This window comes from Glandiceps talaboti, chromosome 7, assembly GCF_964340395.1.
Source record: "Glandiceps talaboti chromosome 7, keGlaTala1.1, whole genome shotgun sequence".
Classification (NCBI taxonomy): domain Eukaryota; kingdom Metazoa; phylum Hemichordata; class Enteropneusta; family Spengelidae; genus Glandiceps; species Glandiceps talaboti.
The window spans coordinates 1,324,888-1,344,243 of NC_135555.1; the positions used below are offsets into that span (position 1 = coordinate 1,324,888).

The 19,356-nt window shown below is 34.1% G+C and overlaps 1 protein-coding gene across 3 annotated transcripts in view; it reads right to left on the reverse strand.

The window, feature by feature from the left end:
* Positions 1-19,356, reverse strand: part of LOC144438308 (protein MTSS 1-like) — a 40,599-nt gene that overhangs the window by 12,030 nt on the left and 9,213 nt on the right. For all 3 annotated transcript variants that reach the window (XM_078127370.1, XM_078127371.1, XM_078127369.1), the window contains exons 4-6: positions 1,422-1,506; positions 736-827; positions 124-198 (exon numbers count right to left, since the gene is read on the reverse strand). In XM_078127370.1, the coding sequence (XP_077983496.1) occupies positions 124-198; positions 736-827; positions 1,422-1,506 (252 nt within the window). The remainder of the gene's footprint in view (positions 1-123; positions 199-735; positions 828-1,421; positions 1,507-19,356) is intronic.

Here is a 19,356-nt window from a genome sequence, read left to right on the forward strand (position 1 = left end):
CCATTCTTTGTAGTGAAGTGGTAGATATAGCTTTAATAACACCAGTGAAAGTTAGTTTGATGGTACAAACATTCACAACAAAATAATATGGTTTGAAAAATGCAGTGAAACCGAAAAACTGACCTTTCCTGGCTTTCTTTTGTAACCTTATAGTGTCTGATGACTTCTTCTTTATTTCCTGTTTGACTTTTTTGTATTCTGAAAATGGAAAGTCATCAAATATGAGTTATAAATACTGCCATCACAACAAATAGGTGACAACTACATCTAGATATACGGTGAAAATATACAAGTATTCCAACAAGTCTACTTCAGTGTTGCCCTAAAAACTGACTGTGAATATATGGGCTTTGCATAAACATTCCTTGTTGATGTTTGTAAAAAAAAAGTCTGTTTCTATATGTAAACTCACAGTGTAGTTTGGGATCATTTTGTTTGTATTCATACAAAATAATCAGGTATTCAGCAATTCTTTCACACTACAGTACAGTACAATATCGTCATATTACACTGCCACACCATACCATACTGTATTTCCTACTTTTATCACTTGATAAACAACATGCTAAAATCTATACCTGAATCCTAATTGAGGTGGATTATCACTTGATAAACAACAAGCTAAAATCTACACCTGAATTCTAATATTGAGGTGGATTATCACTTGATAAACAAGATGCTAAAATCCACACCTGAATCCTAATTGAGGTGGGATTATCTAGTGTCCTCACTCACCTTTTGCATGATCTTTGTCTAACTGATTGACAATCCTTTTCCATTCTTCAACTCTATCTTGTAATGGAATCACTAGACAATCTAGTATGGAACTGATAACATAAAATACATGACAGAGTCAAAGGTTAAAGGTCACCAAGAGTAACAGACTACATATCATACAAGGGCTGAGACTACCGTATATGTCATTTAAAGATCAAAAGTTGACATATTTGTTTGCCTATCACAGCAGTCAAAAGTACATGCTGTATATTCATACAAAAACTTTTACTACAAAGTATCCATGTTTTACAGTCAGCACATGCTGAGAAGTCATAGGTGACAATATATAATAATCAGGGGTGAACAAATCCACTGGTCCTGGGTCCGGGACTAGTGATTTTTTTGAGTGGACCACACAAATTTTACCTTGTCTAGTCCGTCGGACCACTACCTTACTGTTAATAACTATGTTAAAAAGTCATCTGAATATACAGATTCATAGGTAAGATTTAATGTTTCACATTAGCGGGCCCTTGGACCACTAATTCTTTCAGCAGGACCATTGGATTTTTTAAGGCACTGGTCTGGGGACCATCAGTTCACAAAATCATTTGTTCACCCCTGTATAATATTTATACTAAAGTTTGATACAATGTTATTTGATCATCTGTATCTGCCCGTACTGGGTATATTAGTATAATTACCTGCTAAAATTTTTCAACTTGAGTTCAATACTTCTATGTCTCATACACATTCTAGTTAATGCAGATCCAATGTCTTTGGTTGAACCTACAAAACAGAAAAAAAAATATATACATTGACATGAGTCACAGCTTGACACATATTGTAACTGTCGTAGATTTATTGGAAATATACATCTATATTTAGTACCAATAACAATACCATCATAATGGTGTTGTTGTTATAGCATTGTACTCTGCCACTATACATACATACATGACGTGTATATGCTATGTACTATTGAGGTTTTAAAAATACATATATCAATAGTCAACAAAAAAGATACACAATGATGCTAAGGACAGGCTTAGGTGGAGTTACACACGCGAAGACTGTTACTTGTACAATAACAATGTGATAGTGTACAGTATCATGGCAAACTGTACCTGTGTTTCAACATATTATACTGCCCTCTAGTGTTGATAAATGGCAATGTTAGAAGGTTATTCATGCCATGGCTATCTGTCAACACTAGTTACTTTGCGGATTAAAAACAGCATCAGGCCTGGCTGGATGCAGAAAAGATTACCACTTCAAGTAATACTACTTGCACTATTTCACAGCTTATACTAATTACATGAAAGCAACTCAAACCACGTCAAACTTGAATTAAATACCAAACTACATCTCAAATTTCAATATAACCTAAAAGTAGAATGTGATAAGTAAAATATATAGGTACAATTTCTTGCCCTAATAAATTATCTGCAATCATTCTAAAATTAATTATTACTTAAATTTTATAATTTAGATCATTATATTACCATCTTTATGGTTATACTGGGACTAATCTATTCATTGTAAAATGTATTTTCCACTTTATATTTCATATTTTGCAAAAGTGTCGTTAATAATTGATGAAACCCAATAAAACATAACCAATTAGAACCTTCCACATATGAACTCTACAACATTGAGTAGTCTGCCACACCTCATTAACATTATACTACTGAAATGGACAGGAGCACAATTACCATCATTTTGATGTATTTTAGAACACAGAAATCATACCACTCACAATTACATCACAGATTAAATTCACAATGTAAAATACTATATTTTCTATGGTTTATAGCTATTCTATATACATCTGTAAAATATGAAGAATTGAGAAACCAAAATATGGTTTTCCAAGAAAACAAGCCACTGGTCTTGCAAAAATGACATTGAAATATACCGATAATGAGACATTAAAATGCCAGAGAAAGACATGATTGAAATGAGATATATTACCATAATTTTTACAAATTATATTAATTTGTTATAATTCATTTAGTATATCAACAATTTCATTACAATAATGAAGTGCATATTATGACTCATATATTAAATAACCAAGGCAACTAGTATGAATGTCATTTTGTAGACATTGCCTAGTACTGGTTATGATGCGTGTGTGTGTGTGTGTGTGTGTGTGTGTGTGTGTGTGTGTGTGTGTGTGTGTGTGTGTGTGTGTGTGTACATGTATGTATGTATGTATGTATGTATGTATGTATGTATGTATGTATGTATGTATGTATATATGTATGTATGTATGTATGTATGTATGTATGTATGTATGTATGTATGTATGTATGTATGTATGTATGTATGTATGTATGTATGTATGTATGTATGTATGTATGTATGTATGTATGTATGTATGTATGTATGCCAATTGATTGGTGAGTCCAATACTGGTTGATAAGAGTCCCCCTTTCACAGTACCATGTACATTTATAAGATTAATTACAAATACTACTTAACTCATACAGAGTACTTAGCCATTGGTTTTCCCCATTAACAGACATAGTTGAAGATTTCATTATGTGGCCATGTTGCTTTCAACGATTTCATTCATACAACTTGACTAGCTGTCAAATAAAATCTACATTTCATCTGTATCCTCCTTGAACTAAAAATGTTGACTTAAAACACAAAACCCTCCAAATATTTCTTTGAGCAGTAACAATTAGATGCTTTACACACACCTTGCCCCATTTATCAAACGTTTCCCACAGTCATATCAAATGTAGGTCTTAGTCTGATGTCATACACAGCTGTCAAATATTCTCATTGTTATATTTAACTTGTATTCAAAAATCCCTCTCAATTTAAAACCTTCATTTCATTTCATTCATACACAAACATACCTTGCCAAATTGTCCAACATTTTTCACATTGACATAAAACTTACATTTTATTCTTAAAATAATTTTTTTTTTTTTTAATTAGCTGTGAGACTTGGGAGTCAAACCAAAATACCACAATACCTCTTAAGTTAAAATGTTAATTTCACCTGAGTTCATATACTTACCTTACCCAGTTACCCAACATTTCCCTGGTGTCATCAAAGCTAAACTTCATATTTACAGTTAATTTACATCATACCTAGCTGTGAGTCCTAGCATAAAACCAAGATATACCTACCTAGCTGTTAGTCCTAGCATAAAACCAAGGTATAACTTGCTATCAAAAATCCCTCTTAACTTAAAACCTAGATTACATGGTCCTGTAAGTCATCCAGCTTTCTACATTGACAAATCCTCTTAGAGGTGTCATTTTACCTTGAAAGTATACACTGCATTGATTGTACTAACAGTCTGTGTTTTCTAATGGTCTCCAATTTACATGTTATTTCTTTAACCTGCTGGCCTTACAATGGTAGTCACTTCATTACTTTAAATATCATTCTCACAACTAAACTATTACTTCAAAACAACTTTACATAGTTTTCATTTATACCATAGAAATATTTTCAATGTATGAGCTATTGATCAGAAATGAGGTCACATCCCAAATTAGCAGAAATCTATATCTATACATTCATCTTTTCCCAGATTACACATTTAACTACCTTCACTTGAATACAACGACTTTCCATTTGTTGCCTTCAACTAGCACCATTTATGAAAGGACTGTACATTTGCCCTCTAGACTTTAGAGCATAACTATTGAAATGGTTCAGTCTCTTTATCTATTTACAAACAGTACACACCCAAAGGTTGGTCAAGTATTTCCCTTCTAGGTACTGCATGATACATTGATGTTGCAACGTGAGAACAGTTTAAACTGTACAACAACAGACATGGAAATATCAGTATGAACACAGGTTGAATTTTGGCCATTTGACGTATGATATGTGATGTGATATATCAATTTGTATTGTGCATGTGATGTCTAAACTGATACAATAATGTATTCTCACAGCTATAATAACAACACAATGTGTGATAACAAAATCTTGATCGTCATTATAATATGGTTATGAAACCATCATATTTTGTATTCCTTCTGAAGAAGTGACAAATATAATATACATTTGATCAGTGGATCAATCATAGGACAATGACCTTAATAGAAACTGATACATCAATTAGCATTATTATAAATTCCATATTCATAATTACACCAGTTTCATTCCAAGTAGATATGTTAATTCATCATAGTTTGCATATATGTGGTTTGATCAGCTGGTGACCTTTGACCCTGTATGTATGTTTCTCTGATCTCCATCTCTCTAGGTGAACCAACTTGCACTGTAGTGGAAAACTTATGTCAATCAAAGTCAAACTGTGACAATCATCTACACGACATCACAATGTTAGAACTGAAATACTACAAGTGCCTTCACGGCGTAATCAACCGAGTAGAACTCCAGTAAGTGAATTAACTAGAATTTTCACTGATTATTGCCCCAGTATGTCGGAAATCCAAGTACTGTGTAAAAGTATCAGCGACATACTTGCTTCCAATCAATATAGGATTTTGTTGGCTATTTGAACATACTACCTGTAGTATAAAAGGATGAGTTGTCTTTTAAACTTTAGGTTTTCCCAGTTTTAATATGATACTATATTGATAGAACTAAAATCAATATTATGATGATATGTGATATGGTAAGGTAATTTACTATTATATGTGGTATGTCATGCAATGTCATGTCATGTCATGTAATGTTGTGATGCAATGGAATATGCTGAGATGTGATTATACATGTACCAAGTTGTGCTGCGCTGATGAGATGTGATGTGATGTGATGTGATGTGATGTGATAAGCTGAGGTGTGAAGAGAAGTGATGAGATGTAAATGTTCTGTGATGCAATGTCATATGCTGTGATGTGATATAACAAGAGATGATGTGCTAAGAATAAAGATTTGTTGTGCTGGGCTGTGCTGTGCTGTGCTCATGAAATGTGACGTGATGCGATGCGATAAGCTGTGCTGTGCTGTGATGCAATATTCTATTATGAGATGAGATGTATAGATATTTGGCCTGACATGACTTGAGGCAAATTGAGATCCTCAGATGTCACGTAAATGTAAGAGTTTCTAGTATACACCAATCCATCATGTTGAATCTTTAATGGCAGTCTTTCACTGACAGAGATCAAGGTCTGTAGCACAACAAACTTACATTGACAGCCTTCCTATCAGCTAGACTTTTAATCCAGTACAATCTATAGGGAATATGGTGACCTGAATTGAGGACACGTAAAGTGGAATCAAGGCTAAATATATCATAACCTTGAACTCTACATACTTCATTAGCTATTATGTTAATACACACCACATACCACTTTACTCTACCATCAAAAAATAATCACACTTCCACAAGAATTAATTAAATATAGCAGTCACTGAAATATAGTTCATATATACACATAGGTTATTTGTATTGATATTATCCTAAAAATGAATACATAGCACTATCCTTAGTCATTTTCCATACAAATAATCATGGCCATCTCCCAGTATCCATTTCAAAGCTATCAATGACAACACTTTGATAATGTTTCCATGCTTTTTATCATGCATATGACCCAAACTGAATGTGTGAAATATCAACTAACCGTGATAGTGAAATTTGATTCATTTCATAACACAATCATAGAATTCATTTCTCTACATTATTGCATATACCAAGTCACAGAATGAATGATTGACCTTGTTATGCAAACACCTGGCCTAGATTTGTATCCTACCATTCAGTATGTCTATTTATTTGCTTTTTTTTCCTCTACCAACAGATGAACTAATGAACTGAAAGAATTTCCAGGTCATTTCACATCACATCAAGCACATACTCACACACACACCTAGTAGTACTATTCTAACCTTGGTATTAATTGCTAATGTTGATGGACACATGACTGTAAAGTACTAAATAGTCAACTACAATACGGTGATATCATTGAATCTGTATTACAACATTTAAACATCTTTAAATACATTGAGTGCAACCAAGTTGTCCTCCATAGTGGCCTTGTCAAGTAGATTAAGTGATGAACTGACTAAAAAAGCAGCCAAGGTAACAAAACAAATTGTACATGTCTTCAGAAATGGTGGATGTGGTGTTTTGAAAGCTACTAATGATGTGAAGTCATGACTGCATTCATGTAGGGTAGACAGTATTGAAATCTAGGGATAGAGTTGACATCTATTCATCTTATACAATACATAGAAGGCACAGTGCATGGCCTTCTTTTGTTATCCTAGCTGCTCCCCTGTTTACTAACAGGCTATGACAGGAGCAGCAAGGGAACCATCCAAGGATCATCTTCATACTGTGGTTGGTAGTAATGGCTTACAAAGACTTAGACCTGGCTCATCCTAACTCTAGAGTTTTATAGCTAACAATCGACTTCAACCAACCCCATATGTATAATATTGGCTTGTAGACAGACCTCCACCAACCAAATCTAACCAAGACAAGGATCTGTTAACCAAACACTACAGTATATCTAAAGATGACAAATTGCTTTTGGCAACTTATTTCAATAACAGTGAACTTGAAATCAATCCAAATGCAGGAATCTGATTGACGACTTCAACAAATTCAGGTCACCTGTACAACAATGAAACATAACAAGTTCTTTTTTCTAGACTATAGAGATTAGAATAGACAATGCTATACACACAATGCTTACAAACTCACAAATTTAGACCATGTCTCCTTTAGGAATCACTTGTTTAATATTGTATTGACAATAACATGTGATAGATTTGTCTACAAATTACCTTTGTGATGTCTTTGAAAGCTGAAACAAGTACCAATGGACCAATAAAAAGAGAAAATATTAGAATGAAACAAAGACTGTCTACATGGGAAAGACCTAAACTGATTTGTAATACCAATATATTTTACAATATATGAGCAACATCAAACACATACCAATGAAAACTAATACTTTATATACACAATCATCAGTCTTGATGACTAAATATATGTAGTTTTAAGGTGACAATGTATTCATTGACTAACTCTACAGTTGTGATGTAAAACTAGCCAATCACTGATAATCTGTATTCCACCTGGGATCCATACTGATTGGCTCATCTTTACTTATATATCAGCCAATCAGCACTAGACTATTTACCAGGTGGTAGAAGTATGATTTGAAATTCTCTTTGATTGATGTGATTTAAACCTATGACTGCACAAATAAATAAGAACTCAAATAAATTATTACTGACAGGACTGTAAATGATTCATACACCAAATATGTAGATAATGTATACACACTTGGATAAACTTAACAGCCAATTAAAGCCAAAACAATAATCCCAATGCATGTATTTCAGCAATGTTAAGTCAGCTAGACAGCTTTTGTTTATCATTCATACAGGGGTCTCTGTAAATGGTACAATCTTTGCCTGCTGTGTGATTATCTATTCCGTGCATGTCAGCCAGGTCAGTATGAGCTATACTAGATAAATGGGATGACAATATCCTTGCGGACACGTCTGTCATTGAGAATTAGTTCATGCAATTCATGACATGCCAATTAAACACTTTTAAGGGAAGCTTGTACAATGGTTACATTTAGTATCTTTTGCCACTGGCTAAAAAACCTAACACAAATCTCTCCATTGATTGCACATCCTAGTGTCTTTAAATAGTCTTGCTCCAAGGATAAACTAGCAATAAAAAAACAGACAAAGAACAACTCTTCTTAGTGCATTACAGACAAAATAAGAGAACCGGAACAGAGATGACACTGGGGATAGCTTTATAACATTACATGTAATATACAACTACTCTGAGACAATGTGTTAATAATTGTGGACGCACCAAAGTCAATTAGAAATAACATTAATAACTCGTGTACATCTAATGGAAATCACACTTATTAAGATTCAGTATAGACAACAGCTGAGCCTACAACACACACCTTGGTCATTAGAGCTCCTAACAAGATGATGATGTGAACTGAATAATAACTCACTTTGTTGAAATCTAATGATAACATTACCAGCTACATTTCACTGCCAGATTTCCGGTTTAAACTAATGAATACTAAAAGTAACAGGCAATACTCAAGAAAAGTAACAACATTTATAGTACACATGTCTCATTTATAGTACACATGCTACTTTAAGTGGCACAAGGTGAGTTTATAAGTTTTTTACCCCAAGTACAAATATTTACATAAAACAGTTTAATGCTAATGTCAATGCACTTGATTGCATTGTAGGAATGGGATCTCTGTAAGATTTTTTGTACATATAATAAATTACCTTATCAGACTAAGTTATATCTTAATACCAGGTTTGAGTTCAATCAGTTGCAAGTAATGGTTAAGTATACATCAATACTAGAATACTGAGAGTTTCTATAAAATAATTATATCCAAAACCATTTAAACTCTGCTTGTGCCCTTTAAGATCCTGACTGGTGTAATGCCTGACTTGCTGTTATTCTAAATACTTTGGGTGGTGGTGTTTGATAATACCTTACCAACAGAGACAAGTATGTAATACAAGAATAGTTGTTGGTCTGTACACATATTTTAACTGAATCCAATACTTCAATTAACACATTGAAAAGGAACTTCAAGTATAACACGGTCCAATTTACTTACACAGCATTAAAATGCCGTGGATATACAAACTGACAAATTGGTTTGTACAACACACACACACTGGTCAATTCAGCCGACAAGTACCATTTCATTAATTAATCAGTTTAGTAACTGTGACTGCTTCAGGCCCTGGAATAATTGGAAGAACTCATTCTCAGACTGTTTTCTAGCAATGGCATCCACTTCAAGCACTTCAATCCATTACACAGTTATAGTTCCATTCCATTGCTTTCCCTCACCAGAACTGTTTTCCAGACTATCTTCTCCAGCAATGGCATCCATGTCAAGTGCTTTCATCCAGTCCCCAGCTACAGTTCCATTTCATTGCCTTCCCTGACCAATTATATATATTATACATATATATGACAGTGTTGAGATGGCAGTATTGAAATGGATCATCTATATGTGCATTCAATGTATGCAAGTTGTAATGAATTGTACCCAAGTCCCTTGTATATCATTTCACATGTATACTATCCACCTGAGTCTTATTACTTTTTATACCATTACTAGATTACATGTCCATGTATGGAGTGTTTGCATGAATACTTTTCACACTATAGCAACTAACTAAGCTGTTACTATGCAGTGTTATACTACTGTTGTAGTGTTCCTAGGGACCGTGCAACCATCCACTAATGTTCCCTTGACCTATACAGTCGACCATGATACAAATTAACAGTAGTTTTATTGACTGTATTACAAATCCCCTTGTTCTATCTTCATAATACTGCCACCAATCAGCTTGTACTGTACAAGGTAAAGTGAAGGATTATCTTTCACTGCATCATTCCAACACACATCAGATTCTAATTACATTGTAATAAGCAACTCTAATTTAGAGGGTTATTTATAGTCTTGAAATGAGAACAGGAAGTCTGGCTACAAGACTACTGATCATTCCGATTAATGAATGCCTCATGCATATAGAAATGCAATACTGTTCTTGGTTTAGATGCCTTCTGTAACTTCATTTTAGCCAAGACAAAACTTAATACCATTCATGGCCAGTTAATTAGCAATTAAGGAAGTCTACTGTCCATGGTTAATTTCAACCATGCTGACATTCTTCTTGGGTATATAGAATGATATCGCCATTATTTATAATAAAAAATTTCATTTGACTTTGTGAAGTAGGAAGTGATAAATATATCTACATTTATATAGAACCATTGATGTCATGTTTCCTGACCTTAGAAGGTCAAATCTGTTGGAAAGATCCTCCTGAGATTTAGTGGTAGGTCTTGAAACAAAATAGGCTTTGTTCAGTGTAAATACATGGCAAACTGTGAGGCTTTCTGCTTTTCTCTTTGCCAGTATATTACCTCAGCTGCTTCATATACACCAATCACTCCCTTTGGACCTTACCCTCTGACTGTAAGTAAAAGATCTAGGTAATAAACCTGTAGTTATAACAGCTACAAGTTAAACACTGAATGACAAATATATCATAATATCTTTTTATACACAAATTTATAGTTGCAATTGTTCACTGTTTAAGACCTCATAAAATATCTGATTGAATTGATGTATTATAATGACCAGTTTTTCACTGCTGTGAGAAAATTCAATCAGGAAACTATGCTGTCTGTTGTCGTATAAATATAAACCAGCAGGGAAAAAAAACCCAGTAGTTTTCACGGTCATTCCAATCTGTCATTAGAAGTAGTTATGATATTCTATAAACAAATATTACAATGGAAGGAAAGAGGCTGGACTCATTTAGGATATCCACAGCAGCCTTGGAAGGAAGTGACCACAATCCATAACCCAGGACCCTGACTGAAATTCTATATCATAAATTCCTCCTTCACATAAACAAATCTTCCCAGGTTTTCCAGGGTCTGGAAATTCTCCCTGAGTTGAGTTCACTAACGTGCCAAACTGCTTGTTAGGCAATGTAATGAAGTATGTACATAGACAGTCTTACAAAATGTTATTACACTGTAGTCAAAGCACATCGGTAAAATGAAAGTGATTTATCTTTTAGTGTTACACAATTAATGTGTGCTATATGGCTGTTGGCACAATTCCTGACTGTAATAACTTGTCATAATATTGGCTAGATAGTCTCCAAGCTACTATTGAAGGTTTTGTCTTGTAAGAACATCTTGCAGTGAACATAAATCACTCTGTAGGCAACATTTGGAAGTAATGAAGGGGATTGCCAAAGTAGAAAGTCTGTCTACACAATGCATTGCATGGCAGTCAAGAAATCTCTTGCATGGGAAAGAACTTGATCTTAACAATGGTGTCCTGTTTTTTCTTAGACCCGTATCATTACCTTTGACTGAACAATGACTGCCCTGTTTGTCTCACTCCCCTAGTAGTGCAAACAACAATGTCTGGCCTTTCTCATTGACTCTGTCCGCTTTAATTTATGCACCCTGATGATGTTCTACAAACCTGTCTCAAATACATTGTTGTCTATTGTACAATGCCATTACTAATACAGGTTATACGACAAACCGATCAATAACCAATTCGATACCAAAACAACAAAAGCATTAAAAATACACAGGACATAACATGACATAGAAACGCATGCGGTCGTAAAGACATAAATATCAGAGATCATTTTATTATTGTCAGTAACTCTTGTACAGGTATTTTCTTGACAATGGTATAATTCCTTTTCATTTCATCTTTATCTCTGAGTCTGTTATAAAAGTAGTGCAATGGGTATAAATATTCCATTATTCTTACACCATACACTTTAGCATGGTCACTGCTGGAAGTACCAGTGTATACAAAACTGGGCCGGATGACCACAACTATAGTTTTCCTTGTCTTTTATTAAAACCTATATATATCTATCATTCTTAATGTCTGTACTTTGTTACCCATATGAAAGGTGGTACAGGTTATGACTGCAAGGCTCCGAATACTGTGTCCGTGAGATAACACATGCAAAACATGTCATTTCAACATTGATCAATTATGTCCTACAATACTCATTTCCTGCTCATTCCGAGAGCATGTTCATTATTTATACATAAACAGTTGCCATGGCAATAATCAGCCCCAACAAGGTCATCTTTCTGCTGGTGATTGAAATAGGTCAACCTTTTTGCTGTGTTGTATTTATTTTGGCTGTAGTCCCTGTCTGTGTATACCTGGAGTAGATGTACAGTAATCTCACCTAGTGTTGTTACATAGTTCTCATTACAATGGGGTGTCTTTTCTATTGTTGTAAAAACATTTTAAGTTCTTTATTCTTCTCTTAATTACCTGCTAAATACCTTCACTTGTCACCATGACCCAATCACTATGTACATAATACAACAGTACAGCCACTTTTAATACTTTCATTTTTATAGTCAGCTGTCATCATAAACATATGATTAAAATGATATGGATATTTTTAGACAAAATATGATGTCATTCGATATGAAGTAAACTGGTACATGTATCTTTTACATGGAAACACAAGAAAACCTCTATTTATAAGTAGATTGTTGATTGATTTGAACAAAGCAATGCCATCATCAGAGAATACAAGAACATTCGGTAAGGATAGTATTTCATCACAGAATTGGCTTTCACCAAAATAGTCAAGTCACTGTTTTACCTGTGATTAATTGATACATTGTTACATAACAACTTCCTGGCTGTGATATATGACTCAACAGTAACATGTGTGTATCATATTGGCCTCCACATTATCAAACAGCCATTATTATTTTTCCATCCCATATTCAGTTGGGATGGTTGAAGGTTAATGACTGCTACTTCTAAAAGCCTCATTTGAATGTTAATAGTGAAACCATCTGGATACCTACTACAGCAGATGTGATATTGTAATACATAAAGGTTTTACAATAGCAGAAATGGTTTTACTATGTGCTAAATTTTACAGACATCTGATGCTATCTGGTTGCCATTTATTATTTCATTTACATATAAAACTTCAGTAATTTAAAACCATGAGAAGGACCTTTGGATGAAAGGAAGGGCATTCTGAATATGGCTACTCATAGCTTTACGTAAACACTGGTTATTTAGTATGACATACTGGCAAATGACATTAAGTCAGATAGATAGCTAAATCTCTGGGTTATTCAAATCAACATATTCAAACTTTTCTGATCAATATACATGAACTTGGACATTTACATACCACTAGACTGAGATCACAGGGAATATACATGAACTTGGAGATTGCATACCACTAGACTTAGATCACAGGAACTATAAAATTCACTTGTGACAATTGATTATTCACTTTTAAAAAGTTCAACTAAGCTTGTATCTGAAATCAGGAATTTATGGCACTGTCTGAGATATGGAGGAAAGGGAAGCAAAGGGAAGTATTAAAATGTGGACGAGTAGTAGACAATTGTAAGGACATGATGATAGCGACTATAAAGATGACTCAACTACAGATTTAATGAGAGGTGATGTAGAAAAGACAATAACATTGTAAATACTTAATAAGTGTAGCATCTGTGTCTATAGTTGTATTCATGTGGTTAAGTAGTCTATAGTTGTATTCACGTGGTTAAGTACTGCCTCCAGTCACTCAGTTTAAAGTATAACATGGTAAACAATATAAAGACAACTAAGTCGGTCTTATCAATCACCAACAGTCTCATCTCATTACAAGACAAATGGTGAGTACGTCAACTGCTATCATTGATGGTAGTGCAAAGACTGGTGAAAAACATTTAATGATTCTGTTTGGTTTATAAAGATTAAATGGTAAAAACATCAACCATTTCGTTACCATGACACTGAATTGACAGTAACTAAAAACATTTAAACACATCAATTGCTATCAATTGTGAGAATTCATTCACCATAAACTACAAGGGCCTTAGTCAATATTGCTAAAGTCTTTGGTAATTTCAATTGTCCTATACATTACCAGGCTCTACACATTAGAGAGAAAACCAAATTCAAATTTGTACAATTGCTTAGTTTAGACTATAGCTGTCAATTCTGGTCTGAGTTCATTTTCTGTACAAAATATTCTCTGTGCAGCAGCAATTTGATAATTCATTGAGAATGGTGAAAATTTACAGATAAGATTTCATATGACTGAACTCTATAATGATTATACAGGCTATAAACTAGTCTGACAATATAATCTATACCATGCACAAGCAATTTTGAACAAAAAATATGGAATATATATTCTGGTTGTTCTACATCATGACAATACTTATTTCTCTTTGATATTAATTGTGCTGGTATAATTATGTTATTTGCCAATATTTTTCTTCATTCGATACAAACCTCCTTAGGTCACTTATTTTCCTTGGTTGAATGAAGAAAAATATATAACATCTAAATATTGAGGTATTAGAACAGCATAAAATATGGCATACATTGCAGCAATTGGGGGAGTATTGAAATCTTTCATCTCATAGGATATGTATATATTTGGCATGTTATAAATCATTCACACCCTTGTACAAGTTACAGGTATAGGTCAATATTTTATACCTGGCATGTGTTAGCTGAAGTAGACTAGCAATTTATGGCATGGTAATTAACAGTACAGGAAAACAATAACTCACTGACATGTTAATACATATCTCTACTTACACAGCCAACACACTGCTGTTGGTTCAAATACTGGCAAATGATACAAATTTGTTCAGTTTTACCTTGTACCTTAAAACCAATGACTTGTAGCATACCCATAATGCCACTGTGACTTTACCATGATCTGGTCATACTGAGTATGGCCAACCCATAATGCACTTGCGAATGACATTAGATGGGATAATTACAGAACATCACTATAAATAACTAAAGTATTGTCTGCTACAAATTATTACAATTTAGAATAACAAATTTCTTGTCATTTCAATGGAGCTTTATGAGTGAATTTGAACCATTAATATAGTGAAATCACTTACAAATATATTTCAGGAAAGGGGAGAAGGGGAGACGGATTAAGCCTTGAACTAAATTATTTTTATATCTTATCTATACAGCTTACTATGGACGGTTGGATTTCCTGTAACAAGCCTTGATTGCAAAACCAAAATACACACAATTCATTTTAGTTTGATTGTATAGAAAATTGGGTAAGAACACATAATGACTTACTGTTGTATATTTCCATATTCTCTTGAATCAAAACTTCAAAGTGTTTCTATTTGTGTCCGATGAGAAAACTAAATTTAGTCTTGAGTGTGCGTGTGTAGCTACAGTGTACTACAGTAGTTTTTAAATCTAATGAATAGATTGGCAATCAAATCAATCAAAGTTTCTACAACTGCTCTTTAGTGTAAATCAAATGTCACTATGTCTACTTTCTCCTTTGCTGTAATATGCAAGACCTCAGACAGCTACACATTCAAATGAAAAACTGGAAGTCAGACAACAGAATGGTCTTAAATCTCTGCCATCGTAATGGTACCTCCTGAAGGCTTCCCTTGGGGTACAAACCCTGGATAAAACCAGGTCAGCTATATTTTACTTGCTTATTTTTATACTATGTACTTTCTAGATTACGAATAAAATATATGGTCCATTTATTGCAGTTCTTCCATTTTGCATAGACTGTCTAGATACAGCAATTATTTGGGCTGTCTGTGTATACTTATTCTATACCTTGGGAAATGGTAGCAATAATGATATGTTGTATATGAATGCCGAAGGCACTGTGTGTGACATATTGTATATGTCTGACACAGCCAATCAATCAGATAGGAGAGGGAAGCACAGACACATCTGGCCATCATCCCCATACAGACATAGTATATTCCGATATCAGAGATTACCTTCTATGGTATGTGTGTGTCTAGCTGTTTGTATTATGACCCCTGGCAAACTCATTCTTACACAGGGCCATGTCTAATTTATAACAAAATACATTCCACAACATAGACATTTTGAATGAAATACTCAACTTTGGTGTTCCAATTACACCAGGTTCATCAACAACACAACAAATTCACTAGAGAAGGAAACAGAATTACAATGTAGTTCAAATACATGTCAACACTTGTGTACATGGATATGTCTTGATTGATATTACACACAAAGAGAAGGAAAGGACCTTTACATCGTACACAGTCTGGAGTGAATAACAGTCTTTTGATAATTTACAACAAAGGAAAAGTTGGGAATGGTGTAGGAGATCAAATGTCACCCAGTCTGCTATCTATCTAGTACATGTAAATATGTATGTGTATAGTCTAGTTGTATCAAATGTGAAGACGGGATCAGCTGAAATCTCTCATTGATAATAAAACTCTTTCCATTGTAACTATATATATTAAACTCTACATGTATCTAAAGTATTGCACAACAGTTGATATACTTTATGACTGGTGTGAACACATCAGTCACCATTCCTTACTAGTAGTCTAAAATATTTCAGGTCTGTAAGTCTAGACATATTTGCTATCCAGCTCACTTAATCTAAGCAGACCTTTCACTGTGGGTAGCTAAGGATGACATGATATTGGGTTCAAACTACACACGATAATCCTATTCTGAATTTCATAAACTGCTTTTTATACTTTAAACACCCATTCCCAGCCCCTATCCCACCCACAATACACCCACCCACCCACCCACCCCTCCCTTCCCCATCCCCAACCACAGACAATAGATTTCCTTGACAGATACCTTGGAACTTACTGTCCTACGGCACATGCCTTTCATTCTGTTAATAGTTATAGGTTCTGGGATAGTTTCCCCAACAATGGAGATTACATTGATCTGCAATATTTCAATTGTGATGTTTAAATGTGTATTAAAATGGTTGATAATGCAACAGAATGAACACTCTTGGGGGGGGGGGGGGGGGGGGAGAGATACTGCATACCTATATGTTCCCAGCATTCTACAAAGTTACATTTTAAAGCATACACACTCACACTGATGTGCTAATGTGATAAACAGTATTTCAATTCTCCAGGTTGACATTTGGACTTAGAGAATTCCCCATGAAATGCTATTGAAATGGAAGTAAATCATGAACACACGCCAAACAACACCACACTGAATTCATGGGGGATAGTAAAGTTGTAGTGATGAGAGACAGCCGTGATATTACACACAGCATATATACATCTACTAGCAGACATTGTCCACCATGGATTGCATCATTCAATACACAGGATGATTGCAACATCTGTAGTCAGGAATCCATATGTTATCACGTTAGAATGGGAAGAATTGAGGTCTTTTGGAATCATGGGTTCCAGGTTTTAACCATCTGATTCTAACTTGCTATGTTACTACTTACTAACACTCTGTTTCTACATACAATTTATCAACTATATCATGTACTTGTTTATTCTATGCTAAGTGAAGCAATCAGGGTGTGTGGGTCAATTTGTAAGTCATGGCCATCCTAAACTTGAACTGTGATCATATCAACACATGCCAGTATAAGTTTTTAGAACTTTAGTTTTTTTTTCCCATCACCAGTGAAGAGATAGAAAAACATAGCTACCAAGCTACATTCTTCATTCTTCAATTCAAAGACATCATCACTGTGTTCCCATGGAGACCAATTTTTTATGATGAAGACAAACTTTACCATTATAAATACATGTATTCAGTTTCCCAACTTTTGTTGAAATATCGATTCAATATGTATTTTTTTCTTTCCTGAACAAGGTACTACAGGTTGATTTCTCTTACAAATTTAGAAAGGGAAATAAAATTGTCTATTTCAGGTGTGTTAAATCATAATATCTCTTTCTGATTGAGTTATGATGTCCATCACAGATGTCAGACCTACACCAAATTACAATTTATAAATGTTCTGTTTTCCTTTTTACTAGCGGGATTTACGACAATAAGAGATTAATCCTCTGACGATACAAATCATGTGTTAAAAACTACTGTGTACTGTTTTTTTTTAGCAATAGGATTGTTTTATAATACCACTGATGCCATCATTATCAATTACCTTAAAATGTTGATGCCATGCATTTACGTCAGTACATCTACTTTGAATTGTGATCTGACTAGCAATAAGCTGACTTTTTACACATTACAACCTACTAGGTAGATACCTAACTGATGAGAACTGTAATTTACCATTTCCATTCCGTCAAGCAATTGATGGCTAATCCAACAAATTATCAGTGAAAGATCTCGTCGTTACCATCCTTACACTGACAACCCAGGTAAGATGTCTCCAAACTACAAGTAATGATGATACTTCAAAGTAATTAGTTCTCCAGCCGATGTATTCTCAGTGGAAATCATGTCAGAATGCTAAGTGTTTTTTCATAATACAAATAACACCTTTAATTGTCTTGAATGCAATTCATCAACCCTTAGAATTAGTTGAATTCTGTATAGACAAACAAGCAGTATAACTAAATTTTTTAATATTATCAAACTGAATGTGACTGTAATTAAATGTATGAGTAGATAGGTCAAGTATTTGATCAGTACTTCTACACCACAGTACTCATAAATTGATTAGGTGATATCTGTTAATATTGATAAAAACCAGTAATAATATGCAGAAAATATGACTAGATTGAAATTAAATGTCTTTTACTTGAGCATTGCTGATATACATTGTAAGGATAACATGTCAACAAACTTTGACAACAGGGAGAGAGGTGGTTCTTTCTGAGCAGACTTATTCACTTTGCTGAATACATTTATTATCTAATAATGAATGATAGGAATGGGTGTTGGTATGTGAATCCAAACTATTATATTGTATTTCTATACTACAATTATGTGTTGTTACATTGACCTTTCCTTCATCTTTACCAGGCATAGACACACCCATACTGTACCTCCATCTACACACATACATCTTTATATCTTATCTTGTAAAGATGCCAACTATACAACAGATAGTCAAGTGACTAACAGGTAACCAGGAAGGAGTGCAATTCTTAGTTGGGCTGGAAACTTATAATAATGCAATTAAATTAATTAAAATTAAATTGGTTACAGGTTCAGTTTGTGGTTGATAATATAGCCTCTTTTAAATGTCTAAAGACATATTAATTGGTCTGATGGCATCACCATTACTTACACCAATATGTGCACACCTGTAGGCTGACTGCTGTACATTCTGATAGAATGACTAGAGTGGAATGAAATGATAGC